The 23,921-nt window shown below is 34.2% G+C and overlaps 1 protein-coding gene across 1 annotated transcript in view; it reads left to right on the top strand.

Moving 5' to 3' along the window:
• Positions 1-23,921, top strand: part of CFH (complement factor H) — a 71,840-nt gene that overhangs the window by 31,501 nt on the left and 16,418 nt on the right. Inside the window, exons 8-14 of the mRNA XM_032878497.1 lie at positions 4,940-5,134; positions 5,554-5,730; positions 16,737-16,919; positions 18,714-18,887; positions 21,391-21,567; positions 22,321-22,503; positions 22,612-22,794. Coding sequence (XP_032734388.1) covers positions 4,940-5,134; positions 5,554-5,730; positions 16,737-16,919; positions 18,714-18,887; positions 21,391-21,567; positions 22,321-22,503; positions 22,612-22,794 — 1,272 coding nt within the window. The remainder of the gene's footprint in view (positions 1-4,939; positions 5,135-5,553; positions 5,731-16,736; positions 16,920-18,713; positions 18,888-21,390; positions 21,568-22,320; positions 22,504-22,611; positions 22,795-23,921) is intronic.

The following is a 23,921-nucleotide window of genomic DNA, read 5'->3' as shown; positions in this document are numbered from 1 at the left end:
TTTTATCCTTTTGATGTTATTGTAAGTGGGATTGTTTTAGTAATTTCTCTTTCTGATAGTTTATCATTAGTGTATAGAAACACACCACATTTTTGTACATTGATCTTGTATCCTGCAATTTCATTGAGTTAATTTATTAATTCAAACAAGTTTTGGTGGTGTTTTTAGGGTTTTTCGTGTATAATATCACATCATCTGAAAATAGTGAAAGTTTTACATCTTCTTTTCTAAGTGGATGCCTTTTATTTCTTTTTCTTGCCTAATTACTCTAGCTAGACTTCTAACACTATGTTCAAAAAAAAGTTGTGAGAGTGAGCATTCTTATCTTGCTCCTGATCTTAGAGGAAAAGCTTTTGCTATTGAATATAAGGTTGGTGTGAGCTGATCATATATAGGTTTTATACACTGAGAGGTATGTTCCCTCTACACCATGTACACTTTGTTAAGAGTTTCATCATAAAAGTTATTGAATTTTATCAAATGTTTTTTGTGTAGCTATTGAGATGATCATAGGATTTTTATCCTTCATTTTGTTAATGTGGTGTATCACATTGATTTGTGGATATTGAACCGTCCTTGTACCCCTGAAATGAATCCTACTTGATCCAAGTGTATTATCCATTTAATGTATTGTTGAATTAAGTTTGCTAATACTTTGTTGAAGATTTTTACACCTAATTTTTTCAGGTATTGGCCTGTAATTTTCTTTTCTTCTGGTGTCTTTCTCTGGTTTTGGTGTCAGGGTAATGCTGGCCTCATAATATGACTTTAGAAGTGTTCCCTAGTTTTCTATATTTCTGAAGAGTTAGAAAAGGATTGGCATTAATCTTTTTTAAATGTTGGTAGAATTCACCGGTGAAGCCATCTGCTCTTGGACTTTTGTTTTTTGGGAAGTTTTTGATTACTGATTTAATCTCTTTGTTAGTAACTGGTCTTTCAGATTTTCTATTTCTTCATGATTCAGTCTTGGTAGGTTGTATAGCTCTAGGAATTTACCCATCTCCTCTATGCTGTATAATCATTCATAGTAGTCTTTTATGAGCCTTTATATTTTTCTGATATCAGTTGTATGTATTCTCCTATAAGATCCTGGACATAGGTCAAAGTACAAGTACAGACAGATGAGAAATACTTTTAAAATTAATGATTATTTGGGGTGTCTGAGGGGCCTCAGTTGGTTAAGTGTCTGACTCATTATTTCAGCTCAGGGCTTGATCTCGGTGTCATGAGTTCAAACCCCACACTGGGCCCCATGCTGGGTGTGGAGCCTACTTAAAAAAAAATAGTGAATATTTTAATCTATTTTGAGACTAGCTTCAGTCATAACTATGACAGAGTCACCAGTACAATGAGACCACAACCTGCACAGATAGAAATCTAAGGTAGAATGAGGCTGTTCTAAGTCTTGCCAATGTCAGTGCTTATCAGACTATATGTGAAATATTATATTTGCTTCAGAGGTGATCTTGTTAGAGTATAAAATCATATTTAAGTGTGCCCAGATGAAAGAGGAATATAGTAAAGAGGTTCAAGCCAATACTTACTTTTAATTTTATCCCCTTTGTATACCTTTTGAGAAGAAATCTCATCAAGCTGTTTTCTTTAATTGATATCCTTTGAAACACCATAATAGGTAGATAACCATAGTTGTTCTGAAATCAGACCACCAGGATTCAAATCTCTCCTTCACAATTTCACAGCTAATTTAGTTGAATTCTTTAAGACTCAGTTCTTGCAAATCCAAAGACTGAAGCTTGCACAAGGTAGAATTATTGTTAAATGAAACACATCTTCATGTATCATGATGAAATTCATTCAAGGATAGAGAGAAAATAATCTAAATCTTCCAAAATTAGTAGGGAAAAACCCCTAAAAGTTTACTTAAAAGAAATTAAGAGTAAATGAGCATCTTAATCTCAACAATTGGAAGCTTGAAAAGAGTTGGAGGGGGGATCTAGCAATGAAAGCTATGGACTGTAGGCCAAGAATCTATACCTAGAGAAGGCATCATTTACAAATCCTTATTAAAGGGGCACCTGGATGGCTCAGTTGGTTAACCCTCTGCCTTTGGCTCAGGTCATGATCCCTAGTTCCTGCTCAGCAGGGAGTCTGCTTTTCTCTGTGTCCATCCACCCCCATTATGCTCTCTCTCTTTCTCTCTCAAATAAATAATAAAATCTTTTTAAAAATCTTTATTAAAGAAAAACATTAGTATATGCAAAGGATTCAAAGTCTATAATCCAAATAATAAGTCTACAGAAACTACTGGAAAATTTCTCTAATCAAACAAAAAAGAAAATGGATCAGTGAACTTAAGTATATAAAGATGATAATGAATACTTTGTGTGTGTGTGTTGGAAACTTTGTTCATGTGTTGGTCAAGATTCCTTGTAATCAAATCATTTTATGGAAAAAAAAAAACTAATCTTACTCTGGTATTAAAAGTACTAGATTATCTCTAAATCATCCAACAAAAAGGGAAAATTTTTCTTGAAAATATTATACATAAATGTCTTATAAACAACAGAACACTTAAACATATATGTAAGAAATATTCAATAAATAAGAATAACTCAATAAAATACAATTATATTATACCTCAATAAAAATAGGACATTTTTATTGTGTTTTAAAAGAACCAAACTATCGTGGCATCAAATATTCACTTTTCTCCTAAAATATACATATTATGACATATGACATGTTTGAAAACATCTCCTATATATGGTATATATGACATACTATGTAATTAGGACATTTTAAACACCTCACATACACTATATATATATACTATGCCATGTGTGTCACATTATATATGATATATATGTAATATATGTGTCTAATATACAACATATAATATGACATATTCTGTATGACATTTTTAACTATGTTATATGTCTGATATATGTCATATATATTATGACATATGTATGACATTTTAAAATATCTCATTCACCAATTAAGATTAGTAATAACAATCAAATTCTTACTATAATCTTAATTAACTATTTAGATATTAAGAAATATTTTTAGGGGCACCTGGGTGGCTCAGTGAGTTAAGCCTCTGCCTGCAGCTTAGGTCATGGTCTTAGGGTCCTGGGATCAAGCCCCGCATCAGGCTCTCTGCTTAGCGTGGAGTCTGCTCCCCTACTCTCTGCCTACTTGTGATCTCTCAGTCTCTGTCAAATAAATAAATAATACTTTTTTTAAAAAAAGAAATATTTTACTCCATTTCTCTGATTAAATAAAAAGAGGAAAACTTGCCTCAATGACAGGTTTCAGGCATTATTTTTCTGTATAATGTGGCAAATGGAAAATTTTTGTGTTTCTCTGTATTTCTTACACCATTTACAATAAATAGAAAAATAAGTTAATGAATGTTAACTTACAAAAAAAAAAAAAAAAACCACTATCTCCCTACATTGACTTGGTTTGAGAAGAAAGGCAGGACTCTGATTTCCGTTGAGAACAGAAAAGAATGGAAAAGAAGATAGATGATCTGGACAATAAAATCAATATTTTCACCTCTCAACCAAGATGCTCATTTAATCAATCAGGGCTAGGATATACATACTCAAGGAGAATTCATTAAATAGGTCTGTACTGTCTTATTCCTCAAGAGTCTCCGTACAGGGGCACCTTGGTGGCTCAGTGGGTTAAAACCTCTGCCTTCAGCCCAGGTCGTGATCCCAGGGTCCTGGAATTGAGACCCACATTGGGCTCTCTGCTCAGTGGGAAGCCTGATTCCTCCTCTCTCTCTGCCTGCTTGTAATCTCTGTCTATCAAATAAATAAAATCTTAAAAAATATTTTTAAAAAAGAGTCTTCCTACAAGTTTATATATCGTATCACACACAAGATATAATTTTAACTTCATTAACAATAACTTCATCACATATCCCTGTCTTCTGAATTTTGCAACTTTTCTTGTCCTAGAAATCCTGTTGCCATGAGTGAAATTATACTAATAAGAGGATATAATTCACCAATGAAACAATTTTTTTAATTTTTAATTTATTTTTACATTTACATGAAATTCATATATTTTTTTAGTACATCATAAGTTTTTTTTTTATTAACATATAATGTATTATTTGCTCCAGGGGTACAGGTCTGTGAATTATCAGGCTTACACATTTCACAGCACTCACCATAGCACAAACCGTCCCCAGTGTCTATAACCCAGCTACTGTATCCCAACCCCCCACCTCCCAGCAATCCTCAGTTTGTTTCAAGAGATTAAGTTTTTTTTTTATTTAAACTTTATTTTTTCAATGTTCCAAGATTCATTTTTTATGCACCACACCCAGTGCTCCATGCAATCCGTGCTCTCTCCAATACCCATCACCAGGCTGGCCCAACCTCCCAACCCCCACCCCTCCAAAAACTTCAGTTTGTTTCTCAGAGTCCACAGTCTCTCATGGTTCATATCCCCCTCCGATTTCTCCCAACCCCCTTCTCCTTTCCTACTCCCAATGTCCTCCATGTTATTCCTTATGCTCCACAAGTAAGTGAGACCATATGATAATTAACTCTCTCTGCTTGACTTATTTCATCAACATAATCTCCTCCAGTCCCAACCATCTTGAAACAAAAGTTGGGTATTCATCTTTTCTGATGGAGGCATAATATTCCATTGCACGTATGGACCATATCTTCTTTATCCATTCATCTGTGGAAGGGCATCTTGGCTCTTTCCACAGTTTGGCGACTATGGCCATTGCTGCTATGAACATTGGGGTACAGATAGCCCTTCTTTTCACTACATCTCTATCTTTGGGGTAAATACCCAGTAGACAACAAGTGTTAGAGAAAATGTAGAGAAACGGGAACCATTTTACACTGTTGATGGGAATGCAAATTGGTGCAGCCACTTTGATTTTTTTATTAAGGTAAAACATTATTTATACTGTTTTTGTTTCTTTTCTTTGTATTGCAAGCGAAGACCTGTGATGTTCCAGAAATAAACCATGGACAGTTACGCTTGGGATATACATTTATATCACCCTTTCCAGCAGGGTTAGGAACATATTTTTACTATACCTGTGATACCAATTTTGTGACTCCTTCAAAATATAGTTGGGGATCCATTACTTGCACACAGAAAGGATGGGACCCAGAAAAACCATGCCAGAGTAAGTAAACCTTTTTCCAATTGTGTATCTGTAAATATTTCAAATAGTAGAGGGAGAAAAATGTATAAGTGAGTACCATTAAGCCTTGTATGACAAAATAAGGCCAAAGGATGAGTTTTATGAGCAAAAAGACCCATACATGTTTTTCTTTTTATAAGGAGCTCTTCATAAAAATCACTTTACAGATAAAGATAGAAGCTTTTCAAAAACACCCATATCATTCATACACATTTTAATTATAAAAACTGAAGATAAATAATATCAAATATTGATTTTATCTTTTTACACATTTGATAGTAGCTTTAGTTTTTCTTGAGCTGCATGTTATTTTTCGATGCTTAGATGTTATAGCTTAAATATTGTACAAATAGTTTTTAACTTATTATTTTAAATGTTTTTATGGGTTTTATGATTTTTAGGACAATGTATTTTCAATTATTTGAAAAATGGAGATTATCCAAGTTATGCAGTAAAATATTCCCAAGGTGAATCTGTGAGAGTTAAATGTAATTCTGGTTACAGTCTTCAAGACGGGCAGACTATAATGACATGTACAGAGAATGACTGGTTCCCTCCTCCCGAATGCATTTCTCTCAGTAAGTACATGGGCTGAGATCCCAGTATATTTATGGTTTTCTAACCCACATTTCCATTAACTGTAGCAAAATGTTTTTATCAACTTTCTAATTTCTGCCAACGCATATACTTATCCTTATTTTTTCCAAGTATGTATGAATGGATATACAAATTTCTTGATACATATATAGCAAAATAAATGTTAACTGATAGGTATTAGTCAAGAAAACAGTAAAAGAAACACAAAGATGCCGGTAATAATAAAGTGACACCAGCAGTGGAGGGAAGGAGATGGCAGTGGAGTAGGAGGATCCTAGGCTTCCCTCATCCCATAAATACACTTAGATAATCATTAAATCACCCTAAATACCCCAGAAATCAACCTGAAGACTGGCAGACAACTAAAGGTCATGGAGAGACCACATTGATGAAGTAAGATGTACAGAGACACAGTTTGAAAGGAATGGATTGTGGCCACTGAGGTAGGGAGAAAGCCATGGTCACAGAGGAAGGCAAGGGACAGATTAACACACAAGGCAGCACCTGGGGAAATGAATCACCATGGCAATTGTCTTGGAAAGTGAGAGAGCCCAAATTTCATAATTCTTATAACCAGTGGGATTTAAAGGCTAGGGTCTTAAAGGTCACTGTGTTTCGCTCTGGGACAGCTCAATGGGCATTGGGACTTGGAGAAAAGATAACAAACAGCATGAGAACATACAGCTGGAAAGAGCAATCTGAAAAGCACCCGGAGCACACAGTGAGGAGTGTGTTGCAAAAAGGCATTTTCTCCAGAGAAACCCCTTTGGGAACAAAGGAACTAGCAGGTGCCTTCCCCCCACCCCGACCCTTCAACATAAACACAGAGCCACCTGTGGGAACCAGCACAGGGCCAGCACTCACTACCTAACTTGTTTGCACCAAGTCCCAACTCCCTGTGCTCCAATGGAAACACACTTCCAGTCATGTGGCCTCAGTCCCTGAGCAGCCAGACTCCTCCCTCGGGAGACCAACCCAAACCCCTGCCCCCACCACATCTCCCAGCCTGGGAGTTTGGAGACCCTTGATTCCAGGAATGGTGATAAGAGGTCTCATTTCGCAAGCAGACCACAAACACCTAGTTAAAACTCACCACAGTCAGGTCAGGGACCAAATACTAACCACAATATGGAAAGAGGGCCTCTGCAGATGACTGGCCTAAAGGATAAAGCAGTCAGGGCACAACAGCAGTGTGCATACAGCACACATTGGAGAACACCCTGAAGTGTCAGGCCCTGGGACACAAGGGCCACAACACTGCAGGGCACTATAGAACCTCTTTTTCATAAGGCCACTAGCCTCAAGAACAGGAGAAGTAGCTGACTTTCTGAAAAAAGAAGTATGCACAGAAATTTAGAAAAATTAAAAAAAAAAAAAAAACAGAAGAATTTGTCCCAAATAAAGGGACAATACAACACCCCAGCCAGAAATGTAAGTAAAATATATATTAGCAATATGCTTGATAGATCATTTAAAGTAATGATTATAAAGATACTCACTGGACTTGTGAAAAAAGTCAAAGACCTGAGTGAGAACTTTAACCCAAAGATAAAGAATAACATAGCAGAGAACAAGGGCTCAATAAACAAAATGAGAAACACACTTGATGGAATGAACAGCACACTGGAAGAATCAGAGGAATGAATTAATGACTTAGAAGACAGTAACAGAAATTAATCACACTGAACAAAAGAAAGAAAAAAGAATTATGCAAAATAAAAATAGACATAGGGAACTCAGTGACTGTATCAAACAAAACAACACTCATATTATAGGATTCCCAGAAGAAAAATAGAGGAAAAGGGGGGCAGAAAATTTATTTGAAGAAATTATAGCAGAAAACGTCCATTGTCTTGGGGAGGAAACTGATATCCAGATACAGGAGGCATTGAGAACCCCCCAAAATTGACAAAAGCAGACCCATACCAAGACATATTATAATTAAATTGGCAAAGCATAGTTATATAGAAAAAATTTTTAAAGCAGCAAGACAAAAACAAAACAAAACAAAACAAAACAAACAAAAAGACAGTAACATATAAGGGAAAACCCAAAAGGCTACCATGGATTTTCAGCAGAAATTTTCCAAGTCAGAAGAGAGTGGCATGATAAATTCAAAGTCCTGAATGCAAAAAATCTGCAGCCCGGAATATTCTAACCAGAAAGCCCATTATTCAGAATAGAAGGAAACATAATTTCCCAGACAATCAAAAATTAATGGAGTTCATGATCACTAAACCAGCCATGCTAGAAATATTAAAGGGAACTCCAAGTGAGAAGACAGCAAAGTGACAGTATGAACATAGGTAATACAAAGCAATAAAAATGAATATTTATGTAAAAAAAAATCAGTCAACGAATTCAAAAAATAAAAGGATATAAAATATGACACCATATACCTGGGAAAGAGAGGAGTAAGAATGGGTTCAAACTTAAATGACCATCAACTTAATATAGATTGCTATGTGCAGAATATGTTACATACAAACCTAATGGTAACCACAAACCAAAAACCACTAATAAATATACAGAGAATAAAGGGAAAGAAATCTAATATGTCACTAAAGAAAACCAGTAAACCAAAAAAGAGAGAAAGACAAGAAAGGATCATAGAAAATCTTCAGAAACAACCACAAGACAGGTAATAAAATGGCAATAAATACTTTGAATGGGAATAATTACTTTGAACAGAAATGGGCTAAATGCTCCAATCAAGACATAAGTTGACTGAATAAATAAAACAAGACCCATCTATATGCTGCCTACAAAACTCATTTTGGAACAAAAGTCTCCTGAAGATTGAATCTGAGGATATGGAGAATATTTATCATTGCAAATGGGTGTCAAAAGAAAGCTGGGGTATCAATGCTTATATTGGACAAAATAGATGTTGAAACAAAGACTGTAACAAAAGACAAAGAAGGACAACATATAATGATAGAGGGGATAATACAACAAGAAGATACAACAATGGTAAATATTTATGCAACTGACGTGGGAGCTCCCAAATACATAAAACTGTTAATAACAAACATAAAGAAACTAATCAATAATAATACAATAATAGTAGGGGACTTTAACACCCCACTTACATCAATGGACAGATCATCTAAATAGAAAACCAACAAGGAAACAATGACTTTGAATGACACACTGAACCAGATTGATTTATACATTCAGAACATTCTATCATAAAACATCAGAATACACACTCTTTTCAAGTGCACATAGAATAGGACACATATTAGACCACAAAAGAAACCTGAGCAGATTCAAAAAGATCAAAGTCATACCATGCATCTTTTCTGACCACAATAGTATGAAACTAGATATCAACCACAAGAAAAAAAAACCAAAAGTCCACAAATACATGGAGGTTAAGTAATATGCTACTAAAAATTGAATGGGTCCAAGGAAATAAAAGAAGAAATTAAAAAGTACATGGAAACAAATGAAAATGAAAATGCAACAGTTCAAAACATTTGGGATTCAGCAAAACTGGTTCCAAGGGGAAAGTTTATACCAATACAGGCCTAGTTCAAGAAGCAAGAAAAATGTCAACTAAACAATCTAAACTTACACCTAAAGGAGCTGGGAAAACAACAAGAAACAAAACCTAAAACCAGCAGAAGGAAGGAAATAATAAAGATTAGAGCAGAAATAAATGATGCAGAAACTAGAAAAACAATAGAAGAGAATGTGAAACCAGGAACTCATTTTTTGAAAAAATTAATAAATTTGATAAACCCCTAGTCATAGTTATCAAAAAGAAAAAGGAACCAAATAAATAAAATCACAAATGAGAGGGGAGAAATAAAACCAATACCACAAAAACACAAATGATTATAAGAGAATATTCTGAAAAACCACATGCTAACAAATTGGACAACCTAGAAGAAATTACTAAATTCTCAGAAATATAAACCTATAAACCAAGATTGAAACAGGAAGAAACAGAACATTTGAGCCAACCAATTACCAGCAGAAAAAAAAAATTGAATCAGTAAACAAAAAGCCCAATAAACAAAAGTCCAAGATCAGATGGCTTCACAGATGAACTAACCAAACATTTTCTTTTAAGATTTACTTTTATGTTTTGAGAGTGGGTGGGGATGGAAGGGCAGAGGGGAACTCAGAGGAAATCCAAGCAGACTCCCTGCTGAGCTCAGAGCCTGATACACAGCTGGATCTCATGACACGGAGATCATGACCTGAGCTGAAATCAAGAGTCGGATGCTTAACTGACGAGTCAACCAAGCACCCCTCTACCAAATATTTAGGGAAAAGTTAACACCTATTCTTCTAAAATTATTCCAAAAAATAAAAAAGGAAGGAAAGCTTCCAAATCCATTTTATGAGGCCAGCACTACCCTGATACCAAAACCAAATAAAGACACCACAAAAAAGAGAACTAGAGGTCAATATTTTTGATGACACAAAAGACACAAAAATGTCACATGGACACAAAAATCCATAACAAGATATTAACAAACTCAATCCAACATACATTTTGAATACATTGTGCTAAGCCTAAAATTAGCACAAGCAAGGAAATAATAGAAATCAAAGAAGAAATTTGTGAAATAAAGACCAAAAAATAATCAACAAAATTAAAAAGATAAACAAAATTGACAAATTTAAATCTGATTAAGAAAAAAGAGAAGATCAAATAAAACACAATGAGAAATGTAAGTGGAGATAGTCGACTGATGCCACAGAAATACAAATGTTCATAAGAGACAACAATAAACAATTACTTACCAATAAGTTAGATAACATAGAAGAAATGGATAAATTCCTAGAAATTCAAAACTTGCCAAAACAAATCATTAAGAAATAGAAAATCTGAACAAACCAATAACAAGGAACAAGTCTAAATCATTAATTTGAAATATCTCTGCAAAGAAAAGTTCCAGAATCAAAGTTTTTATTGTAATTTAAAAAATTAATACCAATTCTTCTCAAACCATTCCAAAAATTTGAGGGCAAAGGGCACTTCCAAAACTATTTTACAAGATCAGCATTACTTTAATTACTTTATAAAGAATTACTTTAATTCCAAAGTTAGATGAGGACACTGAAAGAAAAAAAAATTATAGGTAGTATCACTGATAAACACAGATACAGAAATGCTCAACAAAATATTAGCAAACTGAATTCAACAGCATATTGAAAGATTCATACACCATAATAAAGTTGGGTTTATCCATGGACCTTAAGGATAGTTCAACAGATGAAAATCAGTATCACAAACCCTATTAACAATACAAAGGATTAAAATCATATAGTCATCCCAATAGAAGAAGAAAAAGCATTTGACACAATTCACAATCCATTTATGATAAAAACTCTCAACAATTAGATATTGAAGAAATGTACCTCAACATAATAAAGTCCATAAATAAGAAGCCTATAACTAACATCATATTTAATGGTGAAAAGCTGAAAGCTTTTTCTCAAGGATAAGGGAGAAAACAAGGATACACACTTTCACCACTGTAGAACAAAGGGAAATGAAAGATATCCAAGTAAAAAATAAAGAAGTAGAATTATTTCTGTTTGTAGATGACATATATAGAGAAAACCCAAAGATTCCACCAAAAAAAGAAAAAGTTAGAATTAATAAATGAAGTCAATAAATTTGCAGGATACAAAATCAATACCAAAAATCTGTTGTGTAACGAATAATGAACTATCAGAAAGAAATTTTAAAAACAGTACCATTTACGGGGCACCTGGGTGGCCCAGTAGGTAAAAGCCTCTGCCTTCGGCTCAGGTCATGATCCCAGGGTCATGGGATTGAACCCCACATCGGGCTCTCTGCTCAGCAGGGAGCCTGCTTCCTCCTCTCTCTCTGCCTGCCTCTCTGCCTACTTGTGATCTCTTTCTCTCTGTCAAATAAATAAATAAAATCTTTAAAAAAAAAAAAAAAGCACTGTTTACAATAACATAAAAATAATAAGATACCTAGGAATAAATCTGTCTAAAGAGATGAAAGACTTGTATCCTGAAAACAATAAGACAATGATAAAATAAGTTGAAGAAGATATAAATAAATGGAAAGATAGTCTATGTTCATGGATTGGAAGAATTAATATTGTTAAAATATGCATACTACCCAAAGCTATTAATAGACACAATTCTTGTCAAGATAGCACTGGCATTTTTCACAGAAGTAGAAAAATAATCCTAAAATTTACATGGAACCACAAAGACTCCCAAAGAGCCAAAGCAATCTTGAGAACAAAGAGCTAAGCTGAAGAAAATGAAGAGCAAAGCTGAAAGCATTATGCTTCCTAATTTCAAACTATATTATAAAGTGATTTAAATGAAAATGATATCTTATTGGCTGATTAACAGAATAAAAATAGAAGCCAGAAATAAATTCACAGATATATCCTTAATTAAAATTTGATAAGAGAGCCAAGAACACACATGAAGAAAGTAGTATCTTCAGTAAATCGTTTTGGGAAAGCTGGATATCCATAAGCCAAAGAAAAAAAAGAAAGAAAGAAAACACAATATTAAAACACTAATGAAAATGAACTCTAGATGAATTAAAGACTCAAACATGACTTGAAACTATAGAAGTCCTAGAAGATACATATCTTCTTGACATTGGTCTTGGCAATGATATTTTTTGGACATGATATCAAAGCACAGACAGCAAAGCTGAAATAAATAAAGCTATATCAAATGAAAAAGTTTCTACTCGGCAAATCAAAAAAATGAAAAGGCAACCCATGGAATGGGAGAAAATATTTGCAAACCATAGATCTGAGTATATGTGTGTGTGTGTGCGTGTGTGTGTGTGTGTGTGTGTGTATCAAAACCACATATTGAGATCAAAACCACAATGAACTATCACCTCATACCTGTTAAAATGGCTTTTACCAAAAAGACAAGAGATAACAAATGTTATGTGAGAATGTGGAGTAAAGGGAATACTTGTATACTTTGTGTAGGAATGCAATATGTTATAGGCATATGGAAAACGGTATGGAATTCCCCAAGAAGTTAATAGAACTGCCATATAATACAGCATTCTCATCTCTGGGTATATATCTGAAGGAAATGAAATCAGTGTCTTGAAGAAATATCTGTGCCCTTGTGTTTATTATATCTTTATTCACAATAGCCAACATATAGAAACAACCTAAGTGTCCATTGCTGTTTAATGGATAAGGAAGATGTGATATATGGATATATATATGTACAATGGAATATTATTCAACTATGAGATAAAAGAGCATCTTGCTATTTACAACAACATGGTCGAACTTAGAGGACAATATGTTAAACGTAATAAGCCAGAGATAGACAAATACTTCATGATTAAACTTGTAGATAAAATAAAAAAAGAAGAAAGAAAAGGTCAAAATCATAGAAGCAGAGAGTGGAAGGGTAATTATCAGGGGCTTGAAGATGAGGGAAATGAGATGCTTGTCCAAGGCTGTAAGCCTTCAGTTATAAGATGAATAATTCTGAAGATCTAAGGTACAGTATGATGACTGTAGTTAGTAATAATGTATTGCATAGCTGAAATTTGCTAAAAGAGTAGATATTAAGCATTCCAGCTACAAAATAATAATAATAATAATAAGTATGTGAGGTGATTAATGCGATTTTTAAAATCATATCCAAATGTATATGTGTATCAAATCATCTTATTGTACACTTTATATATACAATTTTTTCAATTATATTTCAACAAAGTAGGAAGGAAAACCTATAATAGACACAAAAAAGATAAGGAGATAAGAAAGAGTAAGTAACTATAAGGCAAAGGAAGTCATCAAAAGTGGAAGATATTGAAAAAAACAATTGCAAAACAGAAGACAATTAGCCAAAGGTAACTAGTGAGTGTTCACCTATCAATAATTGCTTTAAATGTAAATGGATTAAACTTACCTATTAATAGGAATACAGTACCTGAACAAGTAAAAAACAAGAACTCACTTAGATTTAAAGACACAATAGGTTACAAGCAAAGGAATGGAAGAAGGTATTTCATGTAAATGGCAACCAAAGAAAGTTGGAGTGGCTATACTTCTATCAGAAAAATTTAAAATTGGGGCACCTGGGTGGCTCAGTGAGTTAGAGCCTCTGCCTTCAGTTTGGGTCATGGTCCCGGGGTCCTGGTGTAAGGGCCTATTCAGCCAGAGCAGCCTCACCCCGGTTGAACTGCCATTTTGTTGTTTATGCAGTAAAACCTAAATTGACCCTGCTCCCCCCCAGGGGGACACACTTAAAAGCAAGTCCAGGAAACCAGTCCCAGGTAACAAAGCCCAAATACAAGGATGAGTCAGGTCAGGTGGAGACATCCAATCAGTGGGGAAGCATACTGTCCCCTAGCTACCAAGGAGTATGGGCCCTGCCCTTTGGGTGCCTTTTGGGCACCCATTCTGACTAAGGTGATAGGCTAGTTCAAATAGCTACTATGGGGTGAATTGTAGTTCAATTGGCCACATGTGTGACCTAGCATGACTGTGCAGCTTTCTCTGTGTATTGCAATCTCTTTGGCCACATGTGTGTGGCCAGGCTCAACCACATGGCCTTTGCTCTATAAAAGTTAGTCTGTGAGGCAGGGAGGAGTCGCCCTCTCTGTAAGAGACTGTCCCGAATGGTCAGTTTGATTCTCGATGCTTGGCGTGAAATAAAGCTTTGCTTGACTTTCACTTTGTATCAATCTCACTCCTTTAATCATGGACCCATTATTGGGGGACCCAACACTGGGGAACCCAACACTGGGATCGAGCCCCACATCAGGCTCTCTGCTCAGAGGGGGCCTGCTTCCTCCTCTCTCTCTCTGCCTGCCTCTCTGCCTACTTGTGATTTCTGTCTGCCAAATAAATAAATAAATAAATCTTTTTTTAAAAAGTTAAAAATTGACTTTACATCTAAACTGGAAGATGTAGCTATTTCAACATGGCAATTTTCAACATTGTGGATGCAACATTGGAACTCCTAAATATGTAAAGCAAATATTGACAGATCTAAAAAGGAGATTGATAGCAACACAATAATATTAGGAGATTTCAATACCCCACTTTGAATAATAGATAGCACACCCAGACAGAAATTCAAGAAAGAAGTTCTAGATTTGAACAACAGTATAAACAAAATGGACCTAATAGATATATATGGAATTTTCCACCCAATAGTGGAAGAGTGCATTCTCTTCAACTGCACATGAAAGATTCTATACAGTATCTTTTTCAACCACAGTGGAGTAAAACTAGAAATCAGTAACAGAAAAAAGAATGGAAAAATTCACAAATGGAAAGAAAACAGCACACTCTCAAACATCAATGGGGTCAAAGAAGAAAGTGCAAGAGAATTTTTTAAAATATCTTGAGACAAAGGATGCCTGGGTGGCTCAGTTGTTAAGAATCTACCTTTGGCTCGGGTCATGAACCCAAGGTCCTGGGATCGAGTCCCACATTGGGCTCCTTGCTCAGTGGGGAGCTTGCTTCTCCCTCTCTCACTCCCCTTGCTTGTGTTCCCTCTCTGGCTGTGTCTCCTCTCTCTATCAAATACGTAAATAAAATCTTTTTTTAAAAAAATATTGAGACAAATGAAAATAAAAACACAATGTAACAAAATTTAGAAATGCTGCGAAAGCAATGAGAAGAGGGAAGTTTTTAATGACAAATGCCTACATTAAAATAGAAGATCTTATATAAACAACCCAACTTTATACCTCAAGAAACAAAGGAAAAACAAAATAAGCCCAAAATTAGAGGGAGGAAATAATAAAAATTAGAGCAGAAATAAATCAAATAGAAAATAATAAAGCACCCTATTCCACCATCTCTCTAAAAACAGTCTGTATTTTCAAATTTATGTGTACGTTGGGTTCTCTTTGGTTTTTTTTTTTCTAATTTCTTAAAGCAGAAACAATGAGTCAATATGCTGTCTACTCTTTTCTATCATAGTTATATAATGGTAAAATTTCCCTCTCAGCACTACTTTAGTACCATCTCACAAAATGTTATTTAAAATGGTTTTTTATCATTCAATTGAAAAGACTTAATGTCTTTTTTAATTTATTTTTTTAAGTAAGCTCCGTGCCCAGCTTGGAGTCCAACACTGGGCTTGAACTCACAGGCTGAGATCAAGACCTGAGCTGAGAACAAGAGTCAGATGCTCAACCAACTGAGCCACACAGGTGCTGCTTGTCTTAAAAAAAAAATTATATACTTTAATTCCATATCCTGAGTGTTAGGTGTCCCACGTGAAGGAATAAAATTACCAATTATGAAAAAATATATACTCCATGTCTTCTCCTTTGATTTCTTCTTTATCCATGGGCTAGTCGACAAATAAAGCTGAATTTTGTGAAGAGACCTGGTAACTGACAGAAGTCTTCTTTATTGTTTCCAGTGAAGTTGTACATAATTTGAGGATCATCATTTTGGTATTAGACGATAAATGAATGTAATGTGTTAATCTGTGTCATAGTCATCAAACTCCATTTATCCATGTGGTTTCAAGCACACAGTTATGATGACAAACACTTCAAATTCTCAGAATTGTAGTAGCTACGGTGGCAGATTCTCTGAGATCAATACCTGATCGAGATATCTCAATTAGTTAACTGAATGCTGGGGTTGCTAAAGAGATGCTAAATACACAATATTTAAAACAAGTTCCTGGAGAGGATCTGCTGCCAGTGTAATTCTGGCATGCTGTAGGATTCCAGACCCATTAGACAAATTTCTAGTATTTTCCTAGAAGGGATTCTGAGTATTCTAAATTTTGCTGCTTTATCCCAAAAAAAAATTTTTTTTTAATGAACTATCCGGATTTAATGCCTTTGGAAACACATAGCTTATTTTCTCTGTCTCAAGAATTTGGGTGGTTTGGATTTTCTGGGTTTTCATTTATAAATGACTCCTTATTTTTTATATTGTTACATTATTTGAGTATTCATAAAAATGTTTATTTACATGCTTATCTTTTCCTTATACTTTCTCCCTTTCAGAAAAATGCTCAAAATCAGAGATAACAATTGAAAATGGATTTTTTTCTGAATATGAATTTGCATATTCCTTGAATCAAGAAACAAAATATCGGTGTAAATCAGGATATGTAACACCAGATGGTAAAACGTCAGGATCAATTACATGTCTGGAAAGTGGATGGTCTCCTCAACCCACATGTATTAGTGAGTAATTTTATGTTCATATTCATTATCCTGATGATTGTTGTGCAAAAGTTTACTTTAACTTAATTCTTCTCTGCAGGCAAGGGCTGACGTGGTTCTCATTTAAAAAGATAAATAAAAATTATATTATTTTACTATTAAAATTAATCACTTGTAGGGTGGCATATCAGTCCATCTTTCAGTTCAAGTTTTCTTCCACTTTAAAACTTCCTCTTATTTAATTAATTAATTAATTAAAATAGAACATCCTGTGATTTGGAAACTAGATAGCAAGGCTTATGTGTATTCTTCTATAAACTCATTTATTTTTAGCTGACATCCTTGTGCCTACTATACCTGTTTTAAGGTGATTAAACTTTATGTCATTCTTTGTTCCCAGACACAAAAGTTACATTTTTTTAAAGATTTTATTTATTTATTTGACAGACAGAGATCACAAGTAGACAGAGAGGCAGGCAGAGAGAGAGGAGGAAGCAAGCTCCCTGCTGAGCAGAGAGCCTGATGTGGGGCTCGATCCCAGGACTCTGGGATCATGACCTGAGCCAAAGGCAGAGGCTTTAACCCACTAAGCCTCCCAGGTGCCCCTAAAAGTTACATTTTTAAGTGAAGACCTGGGTCCATAGTGCATAATTTTAATTTAACCTATAGAATTTACATGTTTGATAATCCAGGGTAAGTCCACTTCTAAAAAATCCTCTCCCTTAGGAAATCTGCATAAATATCTATTTATTAAAGACAGAAATGTTTCTAGATAGTACCAAATGCAGTTGAGTTGAAAGATTTCCCTGACCCTAGATATTTATGAAGATTTTCTAAGAACAATTTGCTCAGTTTATCTTATCCTCCAAAGCTACACAGTGATATTCTGAACTGATATGTAGCATATTCACTTAAAGTGGATATTTGAATGTCCGTTTCTACTGTTTTCATTTCCATATTTCTTTCCATTTCCATGTTTACTATGGGCACTAGCCACAGGGGAAAAAATGATAAAGTTTTTCCCATATCGAACTCATTTTACACTAAATTGCAGTTATCCATTAAAACACTCTTATTATGGAAGAGAAAATCTCTCTCTCTCATTTTTCACTAGTACAGCTTTGCTTTCTTTTTTAAAGCTTTAAGGTAGCTGCCTACATAACACAGTATAACATTTGAGATGAATTATTTACAACCTTTATTAACATCATTCTACTACTGTGTTAGCAAAAATTGACGCTTTTAACACTTTACTTCCTTGTAACAAATTTTAAAAAGTTGAGTTATCTCTCTATTCAATCTTGGTAAGTTTAAAAGAATACACAGCCATTAGGAATATATTGGGGAAAGAAAATAAGCTTATGAGCTTTGGAAATTATTATGTTGTAAAGTACAGTTTTATAGAATGTTTATTACTTGCACTGTTGAAAATTAATCTTGAATCAACCAATCTGGCCTATTTGTCACACTGTTAATGAGTTTGGCATCTTAATTCACAAAATGCTCTTCCACTTTGCTAGATAAAGTATTGATACACCTGTAACGGCCTATTTTATTATAAACATGGGATAAACACATAAGTATAAATGAGAAAAGTGTTCTTAGAATAAATTTTTCACAATGATAAGAAAAACTCTGCGTAGAAACATATTTTTTTCATTTTGAGTAACTTTTTCAGGACAATGATTTATCACTGGTATTAGATTCTTTTAATATGGATACTTAATTTATTGGCACATACTAACTGATAAAGCTTTTTTGACCTCCTTGGGATGAGACTTAATGACACTGTCCTTGGATTCTATTATGCATTAGAATCTTGTGACATGCCAGTATTGGAGAATGCCAGAATCAGAAGCAATAGCCAGTGGTTTAAAGTCAATGACACATTGGACTATGAATGCCTTGATGGATTTGAAAGCAGAGATGGGCGTGCAGGTTCCATAGTGTGTGGTAATGACGGTTGGTCTCATAAACCAGAATGTTATGGTAAGTGCTGTTTTTTCAGGTATTCTTTTTTTCAGGATTAACAAAATCAACAAAATGTGTTTAAAATGTTCCATTTTGAACAAATTTACATTATTTAAAGTCATTTTTAAGAGAGAATGACTAAAATCAGGTGTCTCCTGATTTAATGTAAACTGGGAGAACAGAATGTTTTAAAGCCCAAATACAATAATTAATCTTTAACACAGTATATTAATGTTTCCTATGGGCCATATACATGATAGATTTGTAAATAAAGTATAATCATGTTTCTTAATCCAATTGCAGTTTTTCATATTATTTTAAATGGGGTTCTTTTAGTGTATGGCATAAGAAAACCAAAATTATAGTTTCTAACAATTTCCTCAGCTATTTTGCTCTTGAGTTTCAGCTTTTACACCTTCTACCTCAAGTGTTAATTTCCTTAGGTCCCAAAGCTCTTTCTTTTCCGACTTGGACAAGTTCCGTGGACAATTATTACATGACTCTCGTGTTTGAGAATCCACTATTTTCTAAGAGTAGGAGTAGGACTTGAATCTGGGAAACTAGAGTGGATTTGTGGTGTTCCAAGCCAAAGGAACAGTATATGCAAAACCTTGACAACAAAACAATATTTGGGAAAAATCAGGGTCAGTAGATTCTATTCAAGATTTGGGAGAGTTATGAACTGAGGAGGGATAGGAAGCAAAAAAGGATTATTCAGTTTCTTTTCAAGGCATGTCAGCCTTTAGATTTATTTTTTGATTGATAAGAACCCATGAAGAAGTCTTAAGGAAAAAGAATATAAATTTATTTAGATTTTTTTAAGTTTTTTTTTTTCTATACATTGTACTTGTGGTGGGCAAGAGAAGATTCAGGAATTTTTGCAGGATGAGTAAGTGTGGGGATTGGGATAAGGTGATGGCTGACGAGATGCAAAGCAGAACACATGCGAGATCTACTTTCTTGGTAGAAAACACAGCTGATGTTTACTAAATATTGGATGCAAGACAGAGTAATGGTCAAGGGATTCACATGCTTGTTTTAAATTTTTTTCATAAGCAAGTGGGTAAATGGCAATGCTTTTCTATGAGATGGTGCTGACAGAAGAAAGAGCACTTTGGGAGGAACATCACAGCTTTTGACTTGAGCACGTTATGGTTGAGCTGCCCATGGTCAGTCAAAATTGGATATGTAAACTACGGAGCTGAATATATGGGTCTAACTAAGAAAGATATATTTGGAATTGTCACCAATAAATGATGATAGCAAACTGGAAAAGACTACAGAATAAAAAGGGAAGAGAGATCCAGACTGAGCCCTGAAGCATTCCAACGTTTAGGTGTCAGGCAGAAGAGAAGTAGGTGGCAAAGTAGCTAGAAAAAAGGAGGATCCAGAGAACAGGGAGAAGAAAACATTTTGGAATGGCTGTTCTCATAGATGTGGAGAGAAGGAAGTGATTAAAGGATAAGGAAGTGAATCCTGTGGAGTCAGCCAAGTCAATTCCAATTCCATCATTGACTAAATTCTAATTCCATCGTTAACTAAACATGTATCCTAGGGCAACAACTAAGCTTATTTGAAGCTTTGTTCACTCTTCTTCATCTGTAAAATGTTTTAATAATTACAAATGCTCTACCATGTCAAAGGATTGTTTTTCATTTTAGTATGATTCTAATATTTAAATTCCAGTTTTTAACTTTGCAAATTAATTAGCAAGATAGGAGGGTTCCAAATTTGAAAAATGCATTTTTTATAATATTTAGGAAAGTCATAAATGTCACAAATGTCACAAACTTGACAAATTTAAAGGGATAATTTTCATATTCTTAAATTGAATCATCATAATCAACAGTTTATTAACAGATGATATAAATTATGGGTTCAATAAGAATAGATAGTTGTATATTATATAAATATTCAGGACACCTAGAATATGCCTAGTTATGTGGCCTTGAACATGTTTCTTTATTTTGTTTCATGTTTCAGTTTATGATTCAGTTTTATTTCTTTACTAATATAATTAACATGATATAATATAATATAAATTAAGCAATTTTAATAGTGTCTTTAAGCCACATTAGAAATGCCTTAAGTGTGTTCTGGTTCTCCAATTATATTTACATTAAATTAAAATACCAATTCTTATTTGAGTGCAATTTTAAAATTATAGCATCACTTTTTTTAATACAAGAGAATACTTTCCTGTTTTGAGAGTACAAGACAATATCACATTATATTTTATAAATAAATGGCAGTTATAAAATCAGATCCAATATAAGCAAGTTGATGTTACAAATAAATTTTCAGGATACATATATTGCTATTCAATGCCTTAATATTCCTTAGTCCTCTATGAATTTAAGTGTGTAAAATCTAATATGGAATATTTTTCAAGGAGGAGGATTTATCTGATGCCCCTCTGTATATGCAGTATTCAGATCCTCATTTTTATAAGACACATAAAATTTACTTTGGTGATGATTGATTAAATATTCTCACTAAATTTTTTGACCTTTTTTTATAGAAATAGAATGCAAAGTTCCAGAAATAGAAGAAAACTTAATTGCTAACCCCAGAAAGGATAAATATAGAGTTGGAGACATGTTGAAATTCTCCTGCAAACCAAGACTTAAAAGAGTTGGACCAGATTCAGTTCAATGTTACCACTTTGGATGGTCCCCTAATCTTCCAACATGTAAAGGTGCATATCTATCTTACAATCGCTAAAATAAGAATTAGGGTTTGGATATCAGCCTTTTTTTAACGTCTTGATTTTCTGTTGGCTTTGAGTATGTCTATAATCTAGTGCATTAAGCCAGGACATGTACTCGGTGGATAGATCCCTCAGACTTCCTTATTTAAGCAATTAATTTCCAATGTTTCTTGAAATATGTAGTGGAAGTATGCATAGATACACATATGATGTCTCACATTCCTTTTGTTATTTTTCCTTTTTCCTACAGTTCCACCAATAATATTGGACGCTTTGTATAGCATGGGCCTTTCCTCAAGTTTCACTGTGTCTAAATGATATTCAAGGAACTTATTGTCAATTCAATCATATGTATGCTTAATCAAAGTTAAAACATCTTGATCAAATGCTTTTCTCAAATCATGTCATTTTCTCCAACACTTTTGATAAAATGTTTCCATGGAATATGAATATTGCTGTAATTTACACAACCAAATTTATTAACTGGTTTGCACACATCTTTAGAATATCTAGATTATTAAACATATTTTCTGGGCTTAAATATACTTCCAATATCCTCGTTCAGTGTAAGTAATAGAACTGGGAAACATGTTTCTAGTGTAAAACCGTTGTTTAAGAATGTTATAATAAATTATATGGTACATTACATAAATTAATTTTTAAAACTCACCATTTTATGGATTTTAAGTCATAGAATAGATAGAAAATTTAACCATTATTTACACAGTATTTCTCTTCTAGAGCGAACAAAACAGTGTGCTCCACCTCCTCAACTCCTAAATGGGGAAGTTAAAGAAACACAAAAAGAAATCTATGAACACAATGATTTGGTGGAATATGTTTGCAATACTAGATTTCTGATGAAGGGTTTTAATAAAATTCAGTGTGTTGACGGACAATGGACAGACTTGCCTATGTGTATTGGTAATGTATAAAAAATATTCATATTTAAACAGAAATCAACACTCTGTATTCATATAAACACATAAATTGCATTTTGTAAGTAAACATATTTTTGTGAAATTTTCTCAGAGGTGGAGAGTACATGTAGAGAGATACCTGAACTTCATCATGGCTCTGTTATTCAGTCTTCTTTCCCTCCCTATCACCATGGAGATTCAGCAGAGTTCAATTGCATGGAAGACTTTACAATGATTGGACACAAGTCAATTACATGTCTTAATGGAATGTGGACCCCACTTCCTCAGTGCATCGGTGAGAAGACACTTCTCAAATTGACAGTCAATGAAATTTAGCATTTTATTTTAAAAGCTGTATTTGCTAACATATTTTTAAAATTTAAGTATATTCTTGAAAATGGCCCATCGCAGGGGGACCTGGATGGCTCAGTCAGTTAAGTGTCTGCCTTCCACTCACCTCGTGATCTCAGGATCCTGAGATTGAATCCCCACATCAGGCTTCCTGCTTAGCAGGGAGTCTGCTTCTCCCTCTCCCTCTGGCCCTCCTACTCATGCTCTCTCTCTCTCTCAAATATGTAAATAAAATCTTATTTTAAAAAGTCAGTTCTTAAATTATAATGAAGGCAGACATTGCTTATAGCTCATTATATGTCTACAAATTAGCAATAGAATTTTATCAGTATTTCTGTCCCTGATATAAACATTAACATGTTTATAAGTATGAAGCTAAATTTTACTTATGGTTATTCATATGATTTAAATATGAGTACTAATTGCCAGGAAAATAGAACACTTTTGTTTTTAGGTGGTACTCTTAATTTCAAACCCTGGAAAAAGGAAGTTAATACCCACTTGCTACATTCCTATAGGAATCTTGCCGTTCTCGAAGTCTCTAACGATTTCCCAATCTGTTTCAAATGCAACAAGTTAATGTGCTGAGGGTGGATGGGCCACAGGCCCTCTCAATCAGTAGGAGAACTCCGTCAAAAGAGGCAGTCAGGGTTAGGCCAGGAAACAAATCTGATGGATGACTTCACTCAGGTTGATGTATGTAAATCAGCCTGACCTTTGGATGACCAAGTCTTTTATGACTAACATGGAAAATATTGGGGACCCTTTTCATTTTTCTCTTGGAATGAGTTCTTTCCTAGAGTTTTCCTACATTCAAAGAGAGCCTTGGGTGTCTTACTTATTCATCAGATTTCTAGACATTAATTGTTCCAAGGAGAAGGCAGGGCTTAGGCACACAGTCCATGAGAGCAGAGATTTACTCCTCTTTTGTTCGTGTTGTATTCCCAATACCCAAAAGACTGGCAGACATACAGCACACATTAAACAGAAGTCTGTTGAATGAATCATAAGTTTTGTTGTTTATTAATCCTTATGTTTTTGCTAAACACATTCCCATTAGAAGTACTGTCA

Source organism: Lontra canadensis, unplaced genomic scaffold, assembly GCF_010015895.1.
Source record: "Lontra canadensis isolate GAN:19392208 unplaced genomic scaffold, GSC_riverotter_1.0 scaffold63, whole genome shotgun sequence".
NCBI lineage: Eukaryota > Metazoa > Chordata > Mammalia > Carnivora > Mustelidae > Lontra > Lontra canadensis.
The sequence above is the reverse complement of the archived record's forward strand: the minus strand, read 5'-3'. Positions and strand labels throughout refer to the sequence as shown.